This window comes from Mesoplodon bidens, assembly GCF_964165515.1.
Source record: "Mesoplodon bidens genome assembly, chromosome: 13".
Classification (NCBI taxonomy): Eukaryota; Metazoa; Chordata; class Mammalia; order Artiodactyla; family Ziphiidae; genus Mesoplodon; species Mesoplodon bidens.
This window is the reverse complement of record NC_138169.1, coordinates 16,336,060-16,359,790: the sequence shown is the minus strand read 5'-3', so window position 1 is coordinate 16,359,790 and position 23,731 is coordinate 16,336,060. Positions and strand designations below refer to the sequence as shown.

Below are 23,731 nucleotides of genomic sequence, written 5' to 3'. Positions count from 1 at the left end.
TAAATATTTAAATAAATTAATTTTAAAAAAGTAAAGACAAGAGTTTTGGAGTTGTTATGAGTATCTAAATCCCAAACACGTGCAACTACTTGAAATGGCCTAAAAGTTAAGTTGATACTAGATAAATGGTTTTATTTAAGCTGCTGAGGTTAAATTTATATCTGCAGGTTAAAGTTTGGGTAAGAAATGCTTTTTTAAACATCTAAATGTGAAATATAACCCTTCGATGGAATTACTGTAAGCAAATTATTTTTAAAAGACAGAATATGAAATTTTGGGAAATGAAAATAAGTAAACTGATTTTAAAACATTTTAATTTTATGTGCCTAAGCAAATTTTAAGGAAATAAAGGAATGTTAAAAAAAAGGTGTTACCATATATAAAAGGAATATTTTGGGTTTGTTTTTGTTTTTAGAAATACTCTAACATACTTTATTGCATATGATCATCAAACAATGGTGTGAGATACTATTAGCCTTTTATTTTTTACAGATGGGAAAACTGAGGCTCAGAGGGGTTAAATGATGTCCCTAAGGTAAGAAAGACAGAAAATGGCAATGTAAAAGGAACATTTTTTTGTTCTATATTATTTCCTCTTTTTTTAAATTGATTTATTTTTATTTTGTTTATTTTTTGGCTGAGTTGGGTCTTTGCTACTGCCCAAGGGCTTTTCTCTGGTTGCGGAGAGCAGGGGCTACTCTTCGTTGCAGTGCGAAGGCTTCTCATTGTGGTGGCTTCTCTTGTTATAAAGCATGGGCTCTAGGCACATGGGCTTCAGTAGTTGTGGCACACGGGCTCAGTAGTTGTGGCTTGCAGGCTCTAGAGCGCAGGCTCAGTAGTTGTGGCGCAGGGGCTTAGGTGCTCCGTGGCATGTGGGATCTTCTCGGACCAGGGCTTGCACCTGTGTCCCCTACATTGGCAGGCGGATTCTTAACCACTGCACCACTAGGGAAGCCCTATATTATTTTCAATTTAACTATTTGTCCACTCTGAAGCCAAAATCACATTGCTTTAATTACTATAGTATGCCTCCCTCTTTTATAAAAATATATGTACACTTATAACCCCATATCCCCTCCCTCTTGCATCTCCCTCCCACCCTCCCTATCCTACCCCTCTAGGTGGTCACAAAGCACCGAGCTGATCTCCCTGTGCTATGTGGTGGCATACGTATAGCTGATTCACTTTGTTATATGGCAGAAACTAACACCATATTGTAAAGCAATTATACTCCAATAAAGATGTTAAAAAAAAAGAAATACATAAAAAATATGTACATGTACATTTAACATTAATGAATTTTTGCATATATTATTTTGTGTCATATACATTTTTATGTGTCCTAAAATGGAGGTATTTCACAGACTTATTTTCATAGCTCTCCAGTGGGTAGAGTTCTTGCAGTGTCAGTAAATAAAGTGGCAACAGATTATTTTCTTTCCTAAAATCTTCCTGACTTCATGGTTATTTCTAGTAATTTTACAGGACAATAGTTTGCAGAAGTGTACTATTATAACACCTTCAAAAATTCTATTTTTAATTCCTCCTAGCCTATAACTATACTGATAAGGTTTTTTGTTATTATCAAAGAGCATCTGTAAACAGAGCAAGTGTAAAATCACTATTAGGAAATACCTTAAATTTCAAAGCTAGGGACAAATTGGGAAAAGAGCCACAAATAAAGTTCACTTACTTTTTAAAGACGACAAACCACTTGTTCCACCAAAAAGAGACCGGGTAGCAGAGCTGCCTGATCCCCCTGGAGGTGGGACCAGCATCACCAAGTATGTACCACAGGTGTAAATGGGCGTCTTCCGAAGCATTTTTAGAGGAAGCCCACAGCTAGTATTCGCTGGTAAAAAGGAATGAAAATGGTGAGCAGAAATAGTTGACACACAGATTAATTTGATTACCAAACCAAATTAGAGTATAACGAAGGGGCCCCCAATTCTAACAAGAATATACTCAGACTCAAAAAATAGAGCAAGAAATAATAAGCTAAGGGAAAAATAATGATCTTCTGTCTCCACAGCCTGGTCCCAAGCCTCCTGGTTACATGATCTGAACATTTCTCAAAGGTGTTCCCAGTATTCAATATGTCCTTATGTCTTTTAAAAATCTTTCAATGGACTTGAGGACATGGGGAGGGGGAAGGGTAAGCTGGGACAAAGTGAGGGAGTGGCATGGACATATATACACCACCAAATGTAAAATCGATAGCTAGTGGGAAGCAGCACATAGCACAGGGAGATCAGCTCGGTGCTTTGTGACCACCTAGAGGGGTGGGAGGGAGACGCAAGAGGGAAGAGATATGGGGATATATGTATATGTATGGCTGATTCACTTTGTTATAACGCAGAAACTAACACACCATTGTAGAGCAATTATACTCCAATAAAGATGTTAAAATAAATGAATAAAATAAATAAATAAATAAAACAAAAATCTTTCAAAAGAATGAACCCTCACATGGACTAAATCTCAAAATAAAAGAAGAATCCTACTGTTTATGCTTCCCCCTAGGAAACTGTGCTCCTGTAGAGATCTTTTCATTTTATACAGAACAAATTGTTAACAGGTTTGTGATATTACATTCATTATAAACAGCTCTGAACATGGAATCTACCAGAAATTTCAACCCATAACTAGTTAATAAAAGCTTTCACAATGTCTATCACAAAATAATTTTATGTCTGCGGAATTTATAACCCATGACGTATTTTCTTTTTTTTAGGGTCAGTGACATAAACTATCATTAGGAAAATAATTATTGTATCTAATCAAGAGGTATAAAATGTACTTTAATTTCCCTTACTCACTGGCAGACCTGAAAATGCAGGGTGCATTTAACGATTTTCTATATATTAGTCCAGTGAAGATTGACGATGGCAACAGAAAGCCAGAGTGCTTTACCTAGGAAGCTGTCAAGATACAAAATATGACTGCCTACATAGACATAAAATTATCTTTAGATGGTTTAGATTAGAAAAATTAGACAAGTGAAACCTAATCTGTCATTTGCTTTGAATGCCTGTGGTTCTAAAAAGCTCCATTTTTTAAAATTCCAAGCCGCCAACAAGTATATTCTTCATTTAGGACATAAATCCAGTAGCATAAATTTCCGTAAGTAAGAAACCCAAAGGGGGCAACGACTGAAAAACTAGCAACTTTGTGAGCATAACCACACAAAGAGCATAACCACACAATCATGGTTTTCACCGAGATGTTTTTAATATACATACTTTATTAACATGGTAATAAGTATTAGTTTATCACAGAATAAAACATCCTAGACCCTCTGAATGTTGAATTAATTGTCAAAAGTTCACTTTGCCTATAACTGGTGAATTTTTATGTAGCAACCTCAGGTTAAATGAATACATAGAGAATGTGCATAAAAGTATGAGTGAAATCACAAGTTTAGAGTACAGATACCAGTTTTCACAGGATTCTAAATATACCCTTGCCTTCTGAGTCCACTTTCTGATATCACCCATGTTTTCTTACATAACAAACATTCTTTTAGTATTTCTATTGTGCAGGCTAGTATTCAATTTTCTCCCAAGGGACAAACCCAGATCAAGCCTTCAGCTTGTCAGGAAAATGTTTATTTAGGTAATAGGACTGTCCTCTACAAACTATTTCCTATAATTCAAATTATCCACATACCCAAGTTATAACAACTATTAATAAATTCCCTACTTACATTTGATACAATAGAGACCTGTGGAAGTAAAATACTATCCTTAAATTCTAATATGGACTAATAAGTATTTAAAATTTGATAGTCTTACAATGAATTAATCACAAATATTTTCTCTTCCTAATATTTCAATATATAAAAGGATTAAAGCATAAAACTGCATTAAATTCATTAAACATATATTAATTCAGATTCATTTTTCTATACATGGCTCCTTTTCTAGCCTGATCTTTTACTACAGGTCATGATTTGTTATAACTTCATATAGTTGGTATGTAATATGAAAACTCCTCAAGAATAATGGTTCTTGACTTTGGGGGGGTCATAAATGACCTTGAAAATCTGATAAAAATTATGATGATACATATGTTATTTAAAACTTTGGGAGAGCATGTTTGTGAACCTCTGAAAGGCTTACCCCTGTTAAGAATTCCTGCTTTAAAAGTACAGAACAGTGTGTTTAGAAGGCTACCTTTTATTGAGAAAAGAAGGACAATAAAAATACATAAATTTGTCTTTCTAAATTAATTTAATTTCTCTTTGCATAAAAAAACTCTGCGAGGATAAACAAAAACTAATAAATAGAGCTACCTATAGGGGGTAGGGTGGGGCAAATACTGAATATACCAGGACGTGAGAGTAAGATTTCTCTGCATATACCTATTATATTGTTTTCACTTTCAAACTCTGTAAACATACTATCTATTTTCAAATATTAAAGTGCAAACACTAAATGCCAAATTCCAGAAAAAGCAACCTCTGTTGTGGAAGGTTTGCCTCTCATTTTCTTGGTCAAGAATGTATTTAGAAAAACTAAAAATAGAACTACCATATGACCCAGCAATCCCACTACTGGGCATATACCCTGAGAAAACCATAATTCAAAAAGAGTCATGTACCACAGTATTCATTGCAGCACTATTTACAATAGCCAGGACGTGGAAGCAACCTAAGTGTCCAACAACAGATGAATGGATAAAGAAGATGTGGCACATATATACAATGGAATATTACTCAGCCATAAAAAGAAATAAAATTGAACTATTTGTAGTGAGGTGGGTGGACCTAGAGTCTGTCATACAGAGTGAAGTAAGTCAGAAAGAGAAAAACAAATACCGTATGCTAACACATATATATGGAGTCAAAAAAAAATGGTTCTGATGAACCTAGGGGCAGGACAGGAATAAAGACGCAGACATAGAGAATGGACTTAAGGACACGGGGGAGGGGGGAAGGGTAAGCTGGGACGAAGTGTGAGAGTGGCACTGACATATATACACTAACAAATGTAAAACAGATAGCTAGTGGGAAGCAGCTCCATAGTACAGGGAGATCAGTTCCGTGCTTTGTGACCACCTAGAGGGGTGGGATAGGGAGGGTGGGAGGGAGATGCAAGAGGGAGGGGATATGGTGATATATGAATACATATAGCTGATTCACTTTGTCACACAGCAGAAACTAACACAACATTGTAAAACAATTATATTCCAATAAAGATGTTAAAAAAAAGAATGTATTTAGTGAAGATGATGCTAAATGTGAGTTTTTTACATTCATGAAGCAGATGCTAAATGTGAAAACAGTTTATACTAACAGTAATGATAAGGTATTTACACACTAAACAGAGCTGCTTTGAATTATTACAGATTCATGCTAATTCATGTCCACAGCCAACAGTATGCATTAGCTTGGAATAAAAAAAAATGAAAAATGACTGGAAGGACATTAAAAACGGTGAACTATGTAAAGCAAAGTGCTTTGTATGGCACACTGTAAGTGCTCAATAACAAGTATTGCCTGAATTCCACAGGCAGCATGCACTAATCACAAGCTGAATGTATCAAGCCATGAAAAGGCATGGAGGAATCTTAAAGGCATATTACTAAGTGAAAGAAGCCAATATGAAAAGGCTACATTCCGTATAAATCCAATTACATGACATTCTGGAAAAGGCAAAACTATGAAGACAATAAAAAGATCAGTGGTGGCCAGGGCTTGGGGGGTGGGGAGGGAGGAACAGGTGGAGCACAGAGGATTTTTAAGGCAATAAAAGCACTGTACATGATGCCATAATAATGCACACACGTCATTATGCATTTGTCCAAACCCACAGAATGTACAAGACCACGAGTGAACCCTAAGGTGAACTATGGACTCCGGGTGATTATGATGTGTCAGGGTGGGTTCATCAGTTGTAACAAACGGACCACTCTGGTGGGGATGTTGATAATAAGGGAGGCTGTGCATGTGGGGGCAGGAGGTAGATGAGAAATCTGCACCTTCCTTTACTTTTGCTACGAACCTAAAACTGTTCTAAAAAATAGTCTTAAAAATATATATAGCTGAATGGAGCTGTACAAGATAAACATAGGAAAGGCGAAGGGCGGCCTACCTGCCTGGTCCTCTTTCAGGGTGTTGGAGATGGTGGAGCCGGTAAGGGCGGCCAGCGTTGCGGATGGCGAGGCTCGGTAGCGTGAAAGTCTGCTCAGAAGCATCTCGTTAATGCTTTTTGCAGACTCGCCCTCTTTTCTCATGAGAATTGTGCGTTCCTGGAGTGGGTTGGCTACAAATACACCATTTTCAACCTAATATTTAAAGAAAAAGAGGTCCTTAAATGATATCTGTTTCCATTCATTTAGCAAATTTCTACTTGAGAAGTGTATTATTGTCATCTGGTTACTCAAAAACATTTCCCAAAATTGTACCTGAGTAGGTGTATACCTCAAAACCTAACTGCTCTACAGAAACTGAGAACAAAAGGAAGGTTACGAGAAGTTTGAGAGCTTTCATTTTTCATAATAGCCCAGATTTTAAAAGTAATGAGCTAAGTTTAATAAGTTCTATGAAAGGCTGTTGATTAAAATTCCTTCTATTGAATTCCACAGGCAGCTCTCACTAATTACAAACTTCTGACAGGTACAAGTAAGATGAGAGGAAAACAAATCAATCAGATCTTGATTTACCATTAAGTACAACTATGAGGATAATGTCTTCTTGAAATATAATTAGTGGCTAAAATCCAAACTCTGTATTAACAGCAGTCAACACTAGCCCCAGCTGCTCGGGTATTGGCAGAGCAATAGTGGAGAAAGGCAGACTTTGTCTGCTAAAAATATATGCCAGCTTCAACTGGATCCTTGCTGGTACTTGGCAGTTCTTCCTTCATCACTTGATTATTCCCCAGCAAAATCTCTGGAGTGGTGATTCCAAAATTCCTTCACCAAATTTTGAGCTTGGCTTTAAGCAGACCACCTGGCTTCCTTTATTGCTAAAAAGATCCAGACCACTTACTGTAAGCTGCTCCCACTCATCTCTCTTCCCACTCAAGAATCTCTGTATCCAGCCTCATTTATTCCTTACCTCTTTTTTTTTTTTTCTTTTTTTTGCGGTACCCGGGCCTCTCACTGCCGTGGCCTCTCTCGTTGCGGAGCACAGGCTCCGGACGCGCAGGCTCAGCGGCCATGGCTCACGGGCCCAGCTGCTCCGTGGCATGTGGGATCTTCCCGGACCAGGGCACGAACCCATGTCCCCGGCATCGGCAGGCGGACTCTCAACCACTGCGCCACCAGGGAAGCCCTATTCTTTTCCTCTTAATCCAGAGGAAGAAGCACTTCACCTCATGTTATTTAAGGAAGAAGCACTCTGCCTCCTCTCTAACTGCTCCCTCAGTTATCTCCCATCTGCCCCTTCACGCTCAAGGTCTCCCTCTCTGATTTCCTGGTGTCAGATACTCACAGGCCTCCGAGATCTTAAACAAAACCTTGCAATACCATCCCTCTTCTCCACTCCCACTCACTGTCAAATGTCTCAAATATATCTCATGCAGCCTCTGTACCCACTACCCCCTCCAGACCCAGGCTTCTGGATCTCGCTGCAGTCTCAGAAACAGATGCCACTAGTGAACGTGGGCAGGACTAGAGATAAGAGAGGACAGGAGTAAAAAGCGGCAAGGCTTCCAGAAGCAAATAAAAAAGCATAAAAGAAGTGCAAAGTGAAAGGGTGGTAGCAGAGAAGAGGCAAGAGAAAGAGAGCAAATTGAGGAGCACAGCCAGGCGAGGTTCCCGGAAGGGCTGGACCTGGTGGGGGTAGGCTTTTACAAGACATTCACAAATGGTAAGGGAATGAGTTTCCCGTGAGAGTTCGAAATGCTGTTTCTATTTCCTCCTCTCTGCTTTTTAACACTTTGCAGCTACTTAACTCAGCTGCCTCTAACAAGTGGACATTCTTGATGGGCCGAGAGTAAGCTAAAACCAAAATCAACCTTTTTCTTGACTTCCGTGTAGGTTGTGCCACGGTTGCCAGAACTCTTAAGGTAGTCCTTCCTCAGTCTCGGTGGTAGAACACAATCCCAGCTTGTTTCTTTTTTTTTTTTTTTGCGGTACGCGGGCCTCTCACTGCTGTGGCCTCTCCCGTTGCAGAGCACAGGCTCCGGATGCGCAGGCTCAGCGGCCATGGCTCACGGGCCCAGCCGCTCCGCGGCATATGGGATCCTCCCGGACCGGGGCACGAACCCGTATTCCCTGCATCGGCAGGCGGACTCTCAACCACTGCGCCACCAGGGAGGCCCGAGCTTGTTTCTTTTTAACATGAACACTTACCTATATGTAAGGGACTCTTCTAATGAGCAAAGCCAAGATAGTTCCTGCCCTCCTTGCTCTCCTCTTATTTGCTGGTTCCCATCTCCACTTACCTAAATGGGAGTTTGCTTAGAGTTAGACCCAGCCTCTGGTGTCTAAGGCCTCTGCCTGGAACACTCTGTCCCTAGATCCTCCTACGTGTGGCTGGTTCCTTCCCATCATTCGGGTCTCAGGTAATATGTCACCGCCTCAAAGAGGCCTTCTATGATTACCAATCTAAAGAGGAATCTCTTCCACCCACCCACCCACCCCCCACAAGCCAGAACACATCACCCAGTTTTATCTGCACAGCATTTACCATTCTCTGAAATTATTTTACTCATTAATTCATTGACTGTTTGACCTTCTACCTTCCCCACCCCAACTGAATATTGGCTCCCCGAGAGCCGGGATCCTGCCTGCCTTGTTCACCATAACATTTCTAGCACTCAGAGGCACACAGTAAATACTTGAAGCTTTGCTGAGTAAACAAGTCGGTGTCCTGGCCCAAATCCAATCCCAGCTCTCCGAGGTGGCTCCCACATTTCTATATACAGACCCAGCCTTGCTACTGAGATCTAGTGCCACTTCTCCAACTGCCTCTCACTCCCAAGCATTTCGACTGGAGCAGCCTGCTGTCGCCTAAAATTTAACACGTCCACATCTTACCACATCATTTTTTTTTTTTTTTTTTTTTTTGCGGTACGCGGGCCTCTCACTGTTGTGGCCTCTCCCGTTGCGGAGCACAGGCTCCGGATGCACAGGCTCAGCGGCCGTGGCTCACGAGCCCAGCCGCTCCGCGGCATGTGGGATCTTCCCGGACCGGGGCACGAACCCGCGTCCCCTGCATCGGCAGGCGGACTCTCAACCACTGCGCCACCAGGGAAGCCCTTACTACATCATTTTACCCCACCCCACCCCCAGCTAGATTACCCTTTACCAAGTATAGCTCTAGTTATCTTGCACAACTCTAAATATGACCCTTCAAAGGCATCCAGATAAAAATCAATCACTTGGCATTCAAAAGCATTACCCAGCCTAGCCCTATGAGAAAAACAACAGATAACTTAAGAAAAAAAAATTATATCATTGTGTTCAAGTACTTTGAAAATACTGAAAAGAAAACCTGATAAAGCACCTGTGAGCAGCAAGGAGGACTGGGCTTTGGTGCCCAAGTGGTAAATCTGGGAACCTCTGTACTTAGCTAAGAAGCTCTTTGGGATGAAAAAGCTACTACTGATTTAGAAAGGAGGGGAAGAGCCTGGAAGGAGTAAGAAGCAGCACAGAGTTAGTAACGATGAGAAGCTTCCCTCTGGCTCCCTTCCTGGCCCAAGCCACGACCTCAAGCCCAATGGCCATCCAGCCTCTCAACTGGTCTCCCCGTTTCCACTTTGACCCCATATGCTTTACTCTCCACACACCAGCCAATGATTTATTTACAAATGTAAATAAAACCATCTCCTTCCCTGTTTGAAACCCTGCAGCAGCTTCCCAACACACTTATAATAAAATCCAACCTACTGGTAAGGTCCACGGGGTCCAACATCCACTGACCTCCCCGGCTGGCCTGCCTCTGCTCCCCCTTTCTCACCACACTTTCAGCAGCACCGCCTTCTGTCGCCCCTCCAAAATGCCTGTACGCTAGGCCTGTACTTGCTGATCCCTCTTCCTGGACTGGACTAGTTCTGGTTTGCCCGAGACTGCCCTGGTTTTAGCACTGAAAGTCCCATGTCCCAAGAAATCTCTCAGGCCCAGGCCAACGGGGATGGTTGGTTGCCCTCTCTGGCAGGATGGATGGCTGCTTCTCATCATTCTCGTCTCAGTTCAAATGTCCTGCCTCAGAATGGCCCTATCTGTCAGGCAAACTGGAGCGGCTCCCCACCTCCACGCTCCCTCACTCTCTATCGCATTATCCTGTTTTATTTTCTCCCCAGCATTTATCACTTGCTGAAATTATTTCGTTCTTGTTGTTTCCTTTCTTACTCATTCCCCACACTCTAACGTAAGCACCCTGAAAACAAAGGCTTATTACCCTGCTACCCAGACAAGGCACTGGATTAACACAGGATGAATGAAGGGCATCTCAGTCAGCCAGATCATAATTTAAAGGAAATAATAAACCCATCAGGTGAAGGGGGAGAGGGACCTCATGTGTCCGTTACTACACTGACTACATGCTTAGGAAGAGACATAAGACAAAATAGGAGTCAAATTGTCACTGAATCTATCTAAAGAACAGCAGTTTATACAAAGCACATGGGGGCGGGAAGAACTCTCAGAGCAAAATAGAAGTGAAGATGTAAAACATGTGCCCTGAAAAGGTAAAAGAGAGTCATAGAAGATTCTCAAGCAGGGATGTGTCCAGTGTACAGGTAACCAAATCAGGCAGGAAGATTCCATGCCTCAGTTATTCTATAATCTTAAAGGCCAGAATTCTAAGTGTCTTAGAGCTTCAAAAGGCCTGTGACTGTAAGTGGTAGACTATCACATTGGTGGCCCTGGTGAATGATGTGTCCTAATATTCATGCCCTTCTTTAGTCCCCTCCTACATAGAGTCTGGGCTTGGCCATTAGAAAGCATGATGCAAGCAGAAGCTTGATAAGCACTTGTCATCTCGAAAAGCTCCCATCTGAAAGACAGCCTCTATGCTGTCAAGAGGCTCAACCTAGATTATTGACATCAAGCAGAGAGAGACTCTGGAAGAAGCCAACTTAAATGTTACAGGCCCAGTCAAGCTCCAAGTTGAGTGAAGCTGTGGGTGTGATCTCAGCTTCACCACGTGGCGAAGAATCACCCAGCTGAGTCCAGTTAACCTTTAATTCATTGTTGCTTGAAGTCACTTAGTTTTGGGGGCGGTTTGTTGAGCAGCAGCAGATACCCCAAGTCAGAGAAATTCTATGACCCAAATGTTAGAGGTTGTCTTATATTAATAATAGTTTCAGTATTAATTACAGCTTAAGACCATATTTCTACAGTTTACCTTATATAATGATCAGTTATCTAATTTCATTCTGAGTTAATAAGAAATCATTTTGAGAGACAAGTATAGCTTGTTGGATCCTACTCTGACCTATTCAGTTTAGGTAATCCTTCGATCCTTTAGTGCTCCCTCAGTCCGAGGTAGTGTGTAGATCAAATTCAGCTGATTCTCATGAAAAATGACACAATGGAAGAACACTGGTGGTGTTCAAGCTTCCAAAAATATGTTTTTAATATTTTTTCTGATTATAAAATATATGGCCCCTTCTATAGCTGTTTAGTCTCTTTAAGAATCTTTAAATCTTGCTTTAGTCTATTCTTGACCCAAAAGCTACAATGAACTTTTAAAACCACATCCTGCTCAAAACTCTCCAAGAGCTTCCCATGTCACTTGAGATAAAAATCCAAATACCTTGCAAGGCCCTGGTGTTTGCAAGAAGTGGCCCTGGCTACCTCTCCAACTCCACCACTCATCACTCAACCCTCTCATCACTCCACTGGAGCAAGGTGCAGAAGAATGTGAATAACAAATCACCATTCATGTAAAAACAGAAAAACAAAAACATATGTGTATATTTGTTCCTATGTGCTCGCATTATCTCTGGAAGGATACAGAAGAAAATGTTAACATTACTTGCCTCTGGGGAAGGAAATTGGACTTGAGGCAGGGTAGGTGAGAGACTTTTGTACCATTTGAGTTTTGTAACTGTATTATCTTTTTTTTTTTTTTTTTTAAGCGGCACATTGGCTCACCACACAATTTCTTTAGTAAATTTTATTCCCAACAAATTAAACCTTTTTTTTGTTTGCTTCTCTGTTGTTTTGTTTTTTGGGTTTTTTTTAAAACATCTTTATTGGAGTATAATTGCTTTACAATGGTGTGTTAGTTTGTGCTTTATAACAAAGTGAATTAGAAACCAAAATTTTTCATGAATCTGCAAAGTAAAGAAGTAGAGTCACAGATGTAGAAAACAAACTTAAGGTTAGCAGGGGATAAGGGGAGGGAGGGATAAACTGGGAGATTGGGATTGACATATACACACTACTATACATAAAATAGATAACTAATAACTTATTGTATAGCACAGGGAACTCTACTGAATACTCTGTAAAGGCCTATATGGGAAAAGAATCTAAAAAAAGAGTGGATACATGTATATATATAACTGAATCACTTTGCTGTACACCTGAAACTAACACAACATTGTAAATCAACTATACTCCAATAAAAATTGAAAAAAACCCCAAACTTGAGGGCATTATGCTAAGTGAAATAAGACACACAGAGAAAGACAAATACTGTACGATCTCACTTACATGTGGAAGATAAAAAGCTGAGCTCACTTAAACAGTAGTTTCAATGGTAGTTGCCAGGGTGGGGGGCGATGGGGAGATGTTGGTCAAAGGGTACGAACTTTCAGTTAGAAGATAAATAAGTTCTGGGGATCTAATATACATGCAGCATGGTGACTATAGTTAATAATACAGTATTGTACACTTGAAATCTGTCAAAAGAGTAGATGTTAAATGTTCTTAGCACAAGCACACACAAAAATATGTCAACTATGTGAGGTGATGGATATGTTCACTAAATCAATTGTGGTAATCATTTCACAATATATACATGTGTCAAATAATCACACTGTAAATCTTAAAAATATACAGTTTTGTCATTTATACCTCAATAAAGCTGGGGAAAAAATCTCAGGTCTAGAACCCTTGGAATCATCCAATCTGAAGCCCTCATTTTATAGATAATTTTGTGGAGGAGGGGGTTCTAGTTTGGCCCAGGCAGTTCACTAGAGAGCTATGGCTAGGCCCTGTAATTTGTGATTTCTGAAGCAGATTATTTTATTACCTATTCAATAATTTAAGGTTTAAAAAGCAAAGTTAAAAATACTTCCATGTCCCCACAGTCTACTCCACTATCTCCCCACTGATTTCTCTCCTTTTTTCATTGCAAACGTCTGGAGAGAATTATCTATTCTTCACCACCATCTTTTCCACCTCACTCCTCAGCCAGCTCCATCTGGCTTCCACCCTTTACCCTCCCCAACAGCTCTTGCTAAGGCTACCACCAATAGCCTCCATATTCTCCATTCAAAAGACCTCTTTCAGGCTCAATCTTGACTTCTGAACAGGATTCAATGCTGTTAACCAAGTTCTCCTTCTTATAAAAATTTATAAAACTTTAATTTTTTAAAAGTCTTTATTGAATTTGTTACAATATTGCTTCTGTTTTATGTTTTGGTTTTTTGGTCACGAAGGCACGTAGGATCTGACCAGGGATCGAACCCGCACCCCCTGCATTGGAAGCAGAAGCCTTAACCACTGGACTGCCAGGGAAGTCCCCAAAATTTAATTTTTTATAGCCCATTTTTAAACTTTTAAAACACATAGAAAGATGAATGGTGGAAAGCAGTGCCTTCCCCACTACGTTCCCTCCCCAGACGCAACCAATGTTGCCAGTTGCTTGTGATGCTTCCACTCATTCAACAAGTATCTAGTAATCACCTACTGTGTGCCAGGCACATTGTGCTAGGTGCTGGGGACACAGCAGTCAACAAAAGAGAACAAAATCTCTGCCCTAGAGCTGACGTTCTAGGCAAGGGAGACAGTCAATAGATAAGCAAATAAACTGGCAGTAATAAGAGCCACAAAGAAAAAGCAATACAGGGATAAGGAGGGACAGGATTATATTTTACATAAAATAATTTATAAAGCATGGTCAGAAAGGTCTTTCTGATAAGGTGATATTTGAGCAGAGACCTAAAATAAGTGAGAACAAGCCATCTGGTTATCTGTGCAATGACAGCCCAGCACAAAGGTCCAGAGGGGGGAGCACATTCAGTGTATTTGTATGTCAGCAAGGAGGCCAGGTGTGGCTAGAGTGGGGTGAGAGGGGGCCCAAATCACACAGTACCTTTACAGAGGTGAATGGGATTTGGGAGACACTCTGAAGGCAAAGCAGACAACATATGATGACTGGACATGGAATTTGGGAAGGAAAGAAAAAGGAATAGAGAGGGACACCCAGGTCTTTGGCCAGCACTGAAAGGACACAGATGCCATGAACTGAAATGGGAAAGCCTGCAGGAGAAGCAGGTCTGGAGTAAAATCAGGAGTTTGGTAGAGGGCATGTTTAGCGTGAGGGAACTATCAGACTTCCAACCAGAAAAGTCTCATACTCTGTGCATATACAAACACCCACCCACATCAATACGCATCTAGAGCTTCAGGGACAGGTTTTGGCTGAGAAGCAAATTTGAGCATTATCTGTATAGAGATGTGTTTCAAGCTACAAGATAGGATGAGATCAACAAGGGAGTAAGAGCAGATAGAGTAGAGAGAAAGGGTCCTGGAAATAGGTCCTGGTGCCCATGACTGTTGAGAGGTAGGGAAGACAGGCTGGGCAGGAACAACCAGTGACAGGAGAAGTCCTATGGGTGTCCCAAAGTCCAAGTGAAAACCTTCTCAAGAATGGCGGAGGGGGTGAAGCCATGTTAAATACTGCTAAAAGGTCAAGTAAAAAGAAAACTGAGTTGCCCTTGAATTGACTATTGTGGAAGTCCCTGATGAACTCGGGAAGAGCTGTTTTGGGGGTGTGATGAGGATATAAGACTGATTGGAGCAGGTTCAAGAGAGAATGGGAGGAAAGAACACAGAACAGTAAAAATAAACTCTTTTAAGCATATTGCTATAAATGGGAGCCAAGGATAGGGGAGTGGAGGCGGGTCAAGGGAGTTGGTTTTGACTTTTCAAGGCTGGATATCCTCTCATGTATTTGTACACTGTGATGAGTGATCCACTGAGGGAAGAAAGCTGTTATCATAGGAGAAGGACAATTCCAGAGAGAATCTGTGCCTCCTCGCCAGCCACAACTTTTATCACACAGAAGGTAGTGATTACACACAGTGCTCTGAACCTAGCTTTTTGTACTAAACAATATAACTTGGAAATTAATCTACTTCAGTCGATGCAGATCTGCCCCATGCTTTTTTTTTTTTTTTTTTTTTTTGCTATACGCGGGCCTCTCACTGCTGTGGCTTCTCCCGTTGCGGAGCCCAGGCTCCGGACGCGCAGGCTCAGCGGCCATGGCTCACGGGCCCAGCCGCTCCGCGGCATGTGGGATCTTCCCGGACCGGGGCACGAAGCCGTGTCCCCTGCATCGGCAGGCGGACTCTCAACCACTGCGCCACCAGGGAAGCCCTGCCCCATGCTTTTTAATGGCTACACAGTGTTCCCTTCTGTGAAAGTACCATAGGCAGAAAGCCAGATAGATATCTATGTTTACCTTCCCAAGTCAGCATTTTATTTTATTTTTTAAATATATTTTTTGATGTGGACCATTTTTTTAGTCTTTATGGAATTTGTTACAACACTGCTTCTGTTTTATGTTTTTGGTTTTGTGGCCACAAGGCACGTGGGATCTTAGCTCCCCGACCAGGGATTGAACCCGCACACACGCACTGAAAGGCTAAGTCTTAACCACTGGACCACCAAGTCCCCCAAGTCAGCATTTTAGAAGCTGCTAAACTAGTGGCCGTTGATGCTTAAGAATTTTTTATCTTACGATGAAAAATTTCAAAAATGCAAAATAGTGAATAGTATAGTGAACCTCCATATATCCATCATCCAGATTCAACTATTAACCAGATATAGCCAAATCTGTTTAACCCACCCATCTCTTTTTGCTCAAGCATTTTAAAGCATATCCATCCCAGACTTGGGACTGACATATACACACTACTATATATAAAATAGATAACTAATAAGGACCTACTGTATAGCACAGGGAACTCTACTCAATACTCTAATGGCCTATATGGGAAAAGAATCTAAAAAAGAGTGGATATACGTATATGTATAACTAATTCACTTTGCTGTACACCTGAAACTAACACAACACTGTAAATCAACTATACTCCAGTAAAAATTTTTAAAAATAAATAAAGCATGTCCTAGACATCATGTAATTCCACTTCTGAATACTTCACTACACATCTCTAAAAATATGGACATTTTCTTATATAATCACAATGCCATTATCATACTTTAAAAAGAATAAACCCCTTGGTTTCCTCTAATACTCATTTTATATTCAAATTCCAAATTGTCACCAAATTTTTTTTTCTACAATTGGTTTGATTGATTCAGACTCCAAAAGTGACTCAAAAGTTGTTCTTTTAATCTAGAGCAGGCTCCTTCCCCCCCAACTTTTTATTCCATGCCACTGGCAGAGGCTTTTAGTTGTTCTATTTCCTCCAGGTCAGGGATGGGCTTTTGATTGTATAACTATATGTCTAAAAATATTTTTATGTTGTCTTTACAACTGATTGATACTTTGGTTGACTACTGACTTCTGGGTTAGAAATTGATTTCCCTTAGAATTTTGGAAGTACTGCCCCATTTTCACATCCAGTAATGCTACTGAACAGCCTGGTGCTTTTCTTATTCTTCATTATTTGTACATGATTTTATTTTATTTCTAGAAGCTTTAGAATCCTCTTTGTTCCTGATAATCTGAAATTTCAAGATGATGTGCCACAGTATGCACATTTTTCATTCACTGTGCCGGATACCTTTTAATCTGGACACGAGTGTCCTTCAATTTGACATTTTTCTTCTATTATTTCTTTGATCATATCTTCCTCTTTATTTTCTGTTCTCTTTTTGGAACTCCTGTTACCAAGACTTTAGATGGATTACTCCTTTATGTCTTTTATCATCTCATATTTACTGTTCTTTATTTGTCCTACTCTCTAGGAGATTTCTTATCTTTAATCCTTTTATTAATTTTCAAACTTTGACAATCACAGTTTTAAATTCCCAGGAGCTCTTTCTCATTCTGATAGTTCTTTTTTCATGACATCCTGTTCTGCTTTATGAATACAATACCTTCTCATATCTCACAGAGTAGTAAGTGCTTATGAAGTTTTACTTTACTCTATTAGCTGTTTTTCTGATTTCTTTTTCTTATTTTTAGTTTCCAAACTGGAGACTTTCCTTATTTGTCTAGAGATTCTCAATGGTCTGCTTTAAATTTTTTTTAAAGAACTTTTCATTTGGGCAATTTTTTTTTTTTTTTTTTTGGCCGTACGTGGGCCTCTCACTGTTGTGGCCTCTCCCGTTGTGGAGCACAGGCTCCAGACGCGCAGGCTCAGCGGCCGTGGCTCACAGCCCCAGCCGCTTCGCGGCATGTGGGATCCTCCCGGACCGGGGCACGAACCCGCGTCCCCTGCATCGGCAGGCAGACCCTCAACCACTGCACCACCAGGGAAGCCCTATTTGGGCAATTTTTAAATGTACACAAAAGAAGAAAGAATAGTACAATGAGCTCCCCATGTACCCATCACCTAGCTTAAATAATTATCATTATTTTGCCAACCTTTTTTAATCTATTCCTCTCCCCTCCACACTCATACCTCACCAAAGTTTTGGGTTTTGTTTGTTTGGGGGTTTTTTGTGACTGTCTTTAACAGTTCAGCACTAGTCAGGAATACTATGCACATGGTTGAGGCTTGCTTACTGGAAGGCATCACTTGTGGGTGATTCACCGGGGCAGCAAGTCTTTTCCTTAGATGAACCACAATGTCAGTATATTGGGATCTTTTTTTTCCAGGTTTGGTTTGGTTTCTTCAGACAATAAACATCTAGACTTTTGCCGGGGCAGCCGGCATCTGAGCAAAAATGTTGTGCACACCAGGAAGGGGGATGACAGTTCCTTTTGCAAACTTCAGTCTATACCCCTGCCTCACAATGGCTCTGTATCACACCTTATGCTGCCAATTCTTAAGACTCTCTAAGGTTGGGGGCAGGTGAATCATCTCTTTCTCTTGGGATTCCCCTGACCATATACTTTTAGTTTTGGCTTTGCCCACACTGAAGGACAGAAGGGACACTACTATCTCCATCTTCTAAGGTTGGGGGACAAGAGATACTACCTAGAGCTGAGGAACAAGTAATAAAAGTTTAACTATAAGTTACAAAGATACTCTCCTCCAAAGAGGAATTAAAATTAATGAAATAAATACATTAGGAAGAAGGAGGAAAGAAAGGGGATGAACTGAGCCAAATGCTCATCTATCACAGCAAAAAACAAAAAAACCAAAACACACACAAACACACACACACACAATATAAACAGGGTTAGTAAACCAAGAAACAGCAATATAAGCCTTTTACTTAGAAATACGAGAGTAGCCACCAGAAGAAGGAAAAGCTGACACCATTAAAGTAACTGTCTATAAGGAACATGCTAGGGATGGGGCAAGAGACTCTCACTTTTCATTATAAGCCCAGACGTGCTACCTCAAGTTTTAATCCATGTACATGTTTTTCTTTGATATAGATATTTTTTAATTTAACAAAGGCATATAAGGGAAAGGGGAATTCTTTGATGTTTTCCCATTATTCTTAGGACAAAGACCTAAATCTTCTAACTAGCTCGTTAGGTCTGTTTAAAAACAACTTTTTTAAAAAAGGCATTTCTAACAATTTAATTATGAACACATCTTCTAGTAGTACAATCTCTAGCAGATCAATTCAAAGACTCACTCTGGCTAAGACATTTTATAAGAAAAGATAATGATTTGAGAATACTGAGAAACTAGATAGAAAAAAAAAGAATGTACAGTTAAATGTTACTAGACTGACAGTTAACTGGCAGGATGGATGACTTCTTTCCCAGAACAAGTTTTAACCCCATTAAAGTTTATCAGAAATTGCTTCAGTGCTTTTTTTTTTTTCCTTCTGGAATGCTAATTTCTTCCCAGAAGGAGGCTATAAATTACATTTTGTAAAAAGGTTTTGTCACAGACCTGGCTTGGGGCAATTTTTTCTTTACAAGTTTCTACAAATATTATCTAGACCAGTGCTGTCCAATAGAACTTTCTTCAATGATGGAAATGTTCTCTATCTTTGATGTTCAACATGGTAGCCACTAGCCAGCCACATGTGGCTACTGAGGACTTGAAACGTGGCTAATACAACTGAGCAACTAAAGTTTTAGTTGTATTTAATTCTGATTAATTTAAGTAGCCACATGTGGCTACTGGCTATTATATTAGACAGTGCAGATCTGGACCATCATGGTTTCCAGTCTCTCCTTGCCCCAAGCTCTTCTCTCTGCACTCAACCACTCTGGCCCGCTGTCATTTCCAATAAAACACATGCTCACTCCCTCCACAGAGCTTTTCCATTTGTGGTCTCCCTTTCCTACCATGTTCTTTCCTCCCTATTCACCAACTTCTTCATCTGGTTAGCTACTATTTTTCCTTCACTACCTCAAATTATGTTGTCCACGTATCTGTTCACTTGTTTATGGTTAATGTTTTGTCGCTCCACCACCACCACCACCACAACTCAACCCACCCACTAGCCAGAATACAAGCTCCATTTGAGCAAGGGTCCTGTCCCCCTTGCCCATCACTGTATTCCCACCACCTAGATACCACCATGTCTGGTTCTCAGTAGATACTTAGCCGATATCTAATGAATGAATGGATGGATGGCTGCCTTCTCACAATATCAACTGTCATATCTCTTGGGGACTCCCAACATCCATCTGTAGACCCAATCTTGCTAGTGCAATTGAGTTTCAAATTTCCAGCAAGCTTATGAGCATTTCTACTTAAAAGCCCCACTGTCTACACATTAACTATCCTTACCTCCACTCTGTTGCTAGATTAACCTTCAAAAACCTTGCCTTTATTTGTCTCATACAACTCCAAACAAAGAAATCTTCAAAGACATCCAAGAGAGAAGTCAATTTTGAGGCAAGAGTGAATACACTGTACAAGTACTCCAAGTTTCTTAGGTCCTTTGTAAACCAATTATAAAAAGCAAGCAAGTAAAAAATGTCTCTGCAAAGACATAAAATGAGAAAGTGAAACTTACCACAAGTTCAAAAATGTCCATGAAGACAGAATGTCCCTTAGGTGTTTTCTCATTCAGACTGGCAGGAGACCAGATCCAATAGAAGTAAGTGCCATCTGAAGAAAGGTGCACGGTGCTCATAGTGCTGCCCACAGGGAGGTGATTGGCTGGCATTGGCACCATCTGGCACACCTGGACATGAAAGGGAGGAAAACTTCATTACTGTGACATGTAAATTCTGATTCTATCAGTTCATCATTAATGCCATTAAGTCCAAGAAGAGAATTCAATAGGCCTCCTGGTCAAAATAAAACTGACATTTATCTCTAAGAATAATATATGAAAATTATATGACAGAAATATAAGAGTTCATACAATGGGCCATGCAATAGATTAAAAGATTCCTGAGATTAACTCAAATTACATTTTAATAGGAAAAAGTATTACTAAACACTTTGAATCTGCTATGCATGTGTGTTTTACCAAATATTTATTAAAAACAAAGTTTTTTAGGGGATATGGGGATATATGTATACATATATAGCTGATTCACTTTGTTATACAGCAAAAACTAACAACATTGTAAAGCAATTATACTCCAATAAAGATGTTTAAAAAAAAGAAAAAACCAAAGTTTTAGAGAAACAGTACTTTCTGAAATTCCCTTAGTATATAAATTTAAGGCTTAAGTACATTTAAAGGACAGGAACTATATCTTATTCATCTTTATATTCCCAGCACCTAATTCAGAGTCTAACTCAGAAATTAATAATTATGGAAGGAAGGAAAAAAGCAAAGGTGAGAAAAAAACAAGAGAGAAAGCAGAGAAGAGGGAGAAGCAGTAAAAAGATGAAGGTGCACACAGATCCTGACTTAGCACAGGAGGGCCGGCCGGAGGAAAAAGACAAACACCCATTCTCTGTATCAGACATGAGGCATGTGTTTCTAATACTAAACATCTTTCAGTTTCAATGTAATGAATAAGTTCTGCACATTTCATATTAAATGTGCAGTTACATACTAATTTTGACTGCTAGAGAAAAGCACTTAAAATAAGAGAAAATGAGAATCAAGAGAACTGCTGACTAGGTTTTAAAAAAAAAAATCCAAGAATAGAAACAGAACTGAAAATCCCCAAATAAAAATAATTAGAGAAGGTCGGGTGCCTTCAGGAGACAGTAAGAATGACCTTCAGTTACTCCATCTCTTTGGGTGAGTCACTAGTTTTCCTAAGGTTACTTTTGACCCCTGAACTCATTTCATATGAACTTTTTTCCAGACTTGTTTTTGCTACCTCAAAAGTTAAAAAAGTCATTTAGTTGCTATAACCACACTTTGAAATTTGTAATGCCAAGAAATCTAGAAAGTTGACAGCTACTGAATGGCTTAAGCTACCCACAAATCGTTCCAATGCACCTATCTAGTTAGTGAGAACACTGCTTTCTTGGGCAACAAAGTTTTTGCAAAAACACAGAGGATACTGACATTACTTCAAATGTAAACCACGTTCCAAGATTTAACATCTGTTTAAGTCCCCAGGCTATTTCAAATAAATACAGGCAATGTTCTCATCTATCTGCATTACTGATAAGAAATGAAGTTAATTTGGCATCTATTTGTTCATTTTATTCATCTAACAATTTTTGAGGGCTTCCATTGTGGTGCAGTGGTGAAGAATCGCCTGCCAGTGCAGGGGACACGGGTTCGAGCCCTGGTCCAGGAAGATCCCACATACCGCGAAGCAACTAAGCCCATGAGCCACAACTACTGAGCCTGCGCTCTAGAGCCCGTGAGCCACAACTACCAAGCCCGCATGCTGCAACTACTGAAGCCTGCGCATCTAGAGCCCGTGCTCCGCAACAAGAGAAGCCACCGCAATGAGAAGCCCGCGCTCCTCAACGAAGAGTAGACCCCCTTTGCCGCAGCTAGAGAAAGCCTGTGCGCAGCAACGAAAACCCAATGCAACCAAAAATAAAATAAATAAAATTTAAAAGAAAACAATTTTTGAGCACCTCCTATGTGCTCTGCAGATGCAAAGGTGAGCAAGACTCAGTTCCTATTCTCCAGGAAAGGCACAGTTGAGTGACAGACAAGAAAAGATGTAACATCCCATTTAAGTCCTGGATGTGACTACTCTCAGGGCACTCACTCCACAGATGGTAACTCTAACCGTTCAGTTTGACTTTGGTTGAAAGGCAGAAAGTTGTAGCATAAAGAGCTCAAACTCTAGAGCGGATGGGTTCAAGTTCTCATGCTGCCATTATTGTGTGGCAAGATACTTAACCTCTCTAAGCCCACTCCTTCATTGAAGGACAAACACTTACTGAGCGCTTACAACCTGCCTAGCCTCAGGTGCCTTAACTGTAAGATGAAACTGCCATAGTCACACCTCACAGATAAGGAGAGGAAGTGTATGTAAATTGCCAAACCCACAGCCTGGCAAAGAGAGACACTGTTATTATCAACTATCAATCAAATGTTGTGCTACATTCTAAGGACACAAAGATGAGTAAGACAGGGTCCAGACCTAAAGGTGTGTGCGGTCTTGGGGAGGAGTTTGACACAACAGCAGGCGATTTCAGTATAATATAGCAAGTGCCATAACAGAGCGCTTTAAGAGCACCAAGGATGAGCTCAATCCCAAGCGCACAATGATTTTATCTAAACTCATTTCAAAGCTCCCATTCCCACAGAAAGGCTGTTTAGAACAAATTGAATAGGGAAATAATGCCTTCCCAAAATAGATCTAGTTAAAATAAAAAAAAAAAAAGCTGGGATTTATACCATCTTTGACTCTCTAAAATTTTTTTAATCCTAAAAAAAGTTTGTCGGCCTTAGTAACTCTTAGCACATTCACTCAGATCACGTGGGAAAACTTAAGACATTAGAGAAAAAACAGAATGCCCAAACGATGACAGTTAAAAGGATGTCACTCCGGCAGGAAACTATATCAACTGTGTTATTATTCCTCCTGATGATGTCACAAACTTCCCTTACTGTCTCCAAAATATAAAACACAAAGCCTTGGCGCTCTGTTTACCTGAAGGGTATTCTGGTCAATGACCTGGAAAAGAGAGTGAGGTTTATTGTCAAAAGATACAGGCCGGTGGAGAAGACTGCCACTGCCAAAAGCAATCCATCCTGGTTCCAGCTCCTCATTCCGGCAGTACACAAAACCTCTGTGGGGAAAAACGGTATACAGGCTAAGTCACCAGGTCACGTCTGAAACCCTGCAATGAGCTACAACAGACAAAACAACATTTCCCTCCTAATTTCTTTTCAATGACTAAGTATGCAAAACGTCTGAAGGAGAATAAACATATTAACTTTGAGACTGACAAACTATGGCAAATATTCATTTCCCACAACAAATTGGAGAGGAAAAACGTTGGGGAAACGGTCTAATTAAATATACATAAGGATCTCAAACTGTGGTTTCTTTTGGCAGCAATTCATAGATCTTATATCCCAACTGAAAAAAAAAAAACATCACCACTGATCCAATGTCAAATCCAAGAACAAAAAGACTTAACTCGAAAAATACACATTTATCAAC

The 23,731-nt window shown here is 40.2% G+C and overlaps 1 protein-coding gene across 5 annotated transcripts in view; it reads right to left on the bottom strand.

The window, feature by feature from the left end:
* HECTD4 (HECT domain E3 ubiquitin protein ligase 4) overlaps nucleotides 1–23,731 on the bottom strand; it is a 193,119-nt gene that overhangs the window by 112,432 nt on the left and 56,956 nt on the right. For all 5 annotated transcript variants that reach the window (XM_081252690.1, XM_081252691.1, XM_081252693.1 and 2 more), the window contains exons 6-9: nucleotides 23,216–23,354; nucleotides 20,197–20,367; nucleotides 6,096–6,288; nucleotides 1,694–1,852 (exon numbers count right to left, since the gene is read on the bottom strand). In XM_081252690.1, the coding sequence (XP_081108816.1) occupies nucleotides 1,694–1,852; nucleotides 6,096–6,288; nucleotides 20,197–20,367; nucleotides 23,216–23,354 (662 nt within the window). The remainder of the gene's footprint in view (nucleotides 1–1,693; nucleotides 1,853–6,095; nucleotides 6,289–20,196; nucleotides 20,368–23,215; nucleotides 23,355–23,731) is intronic.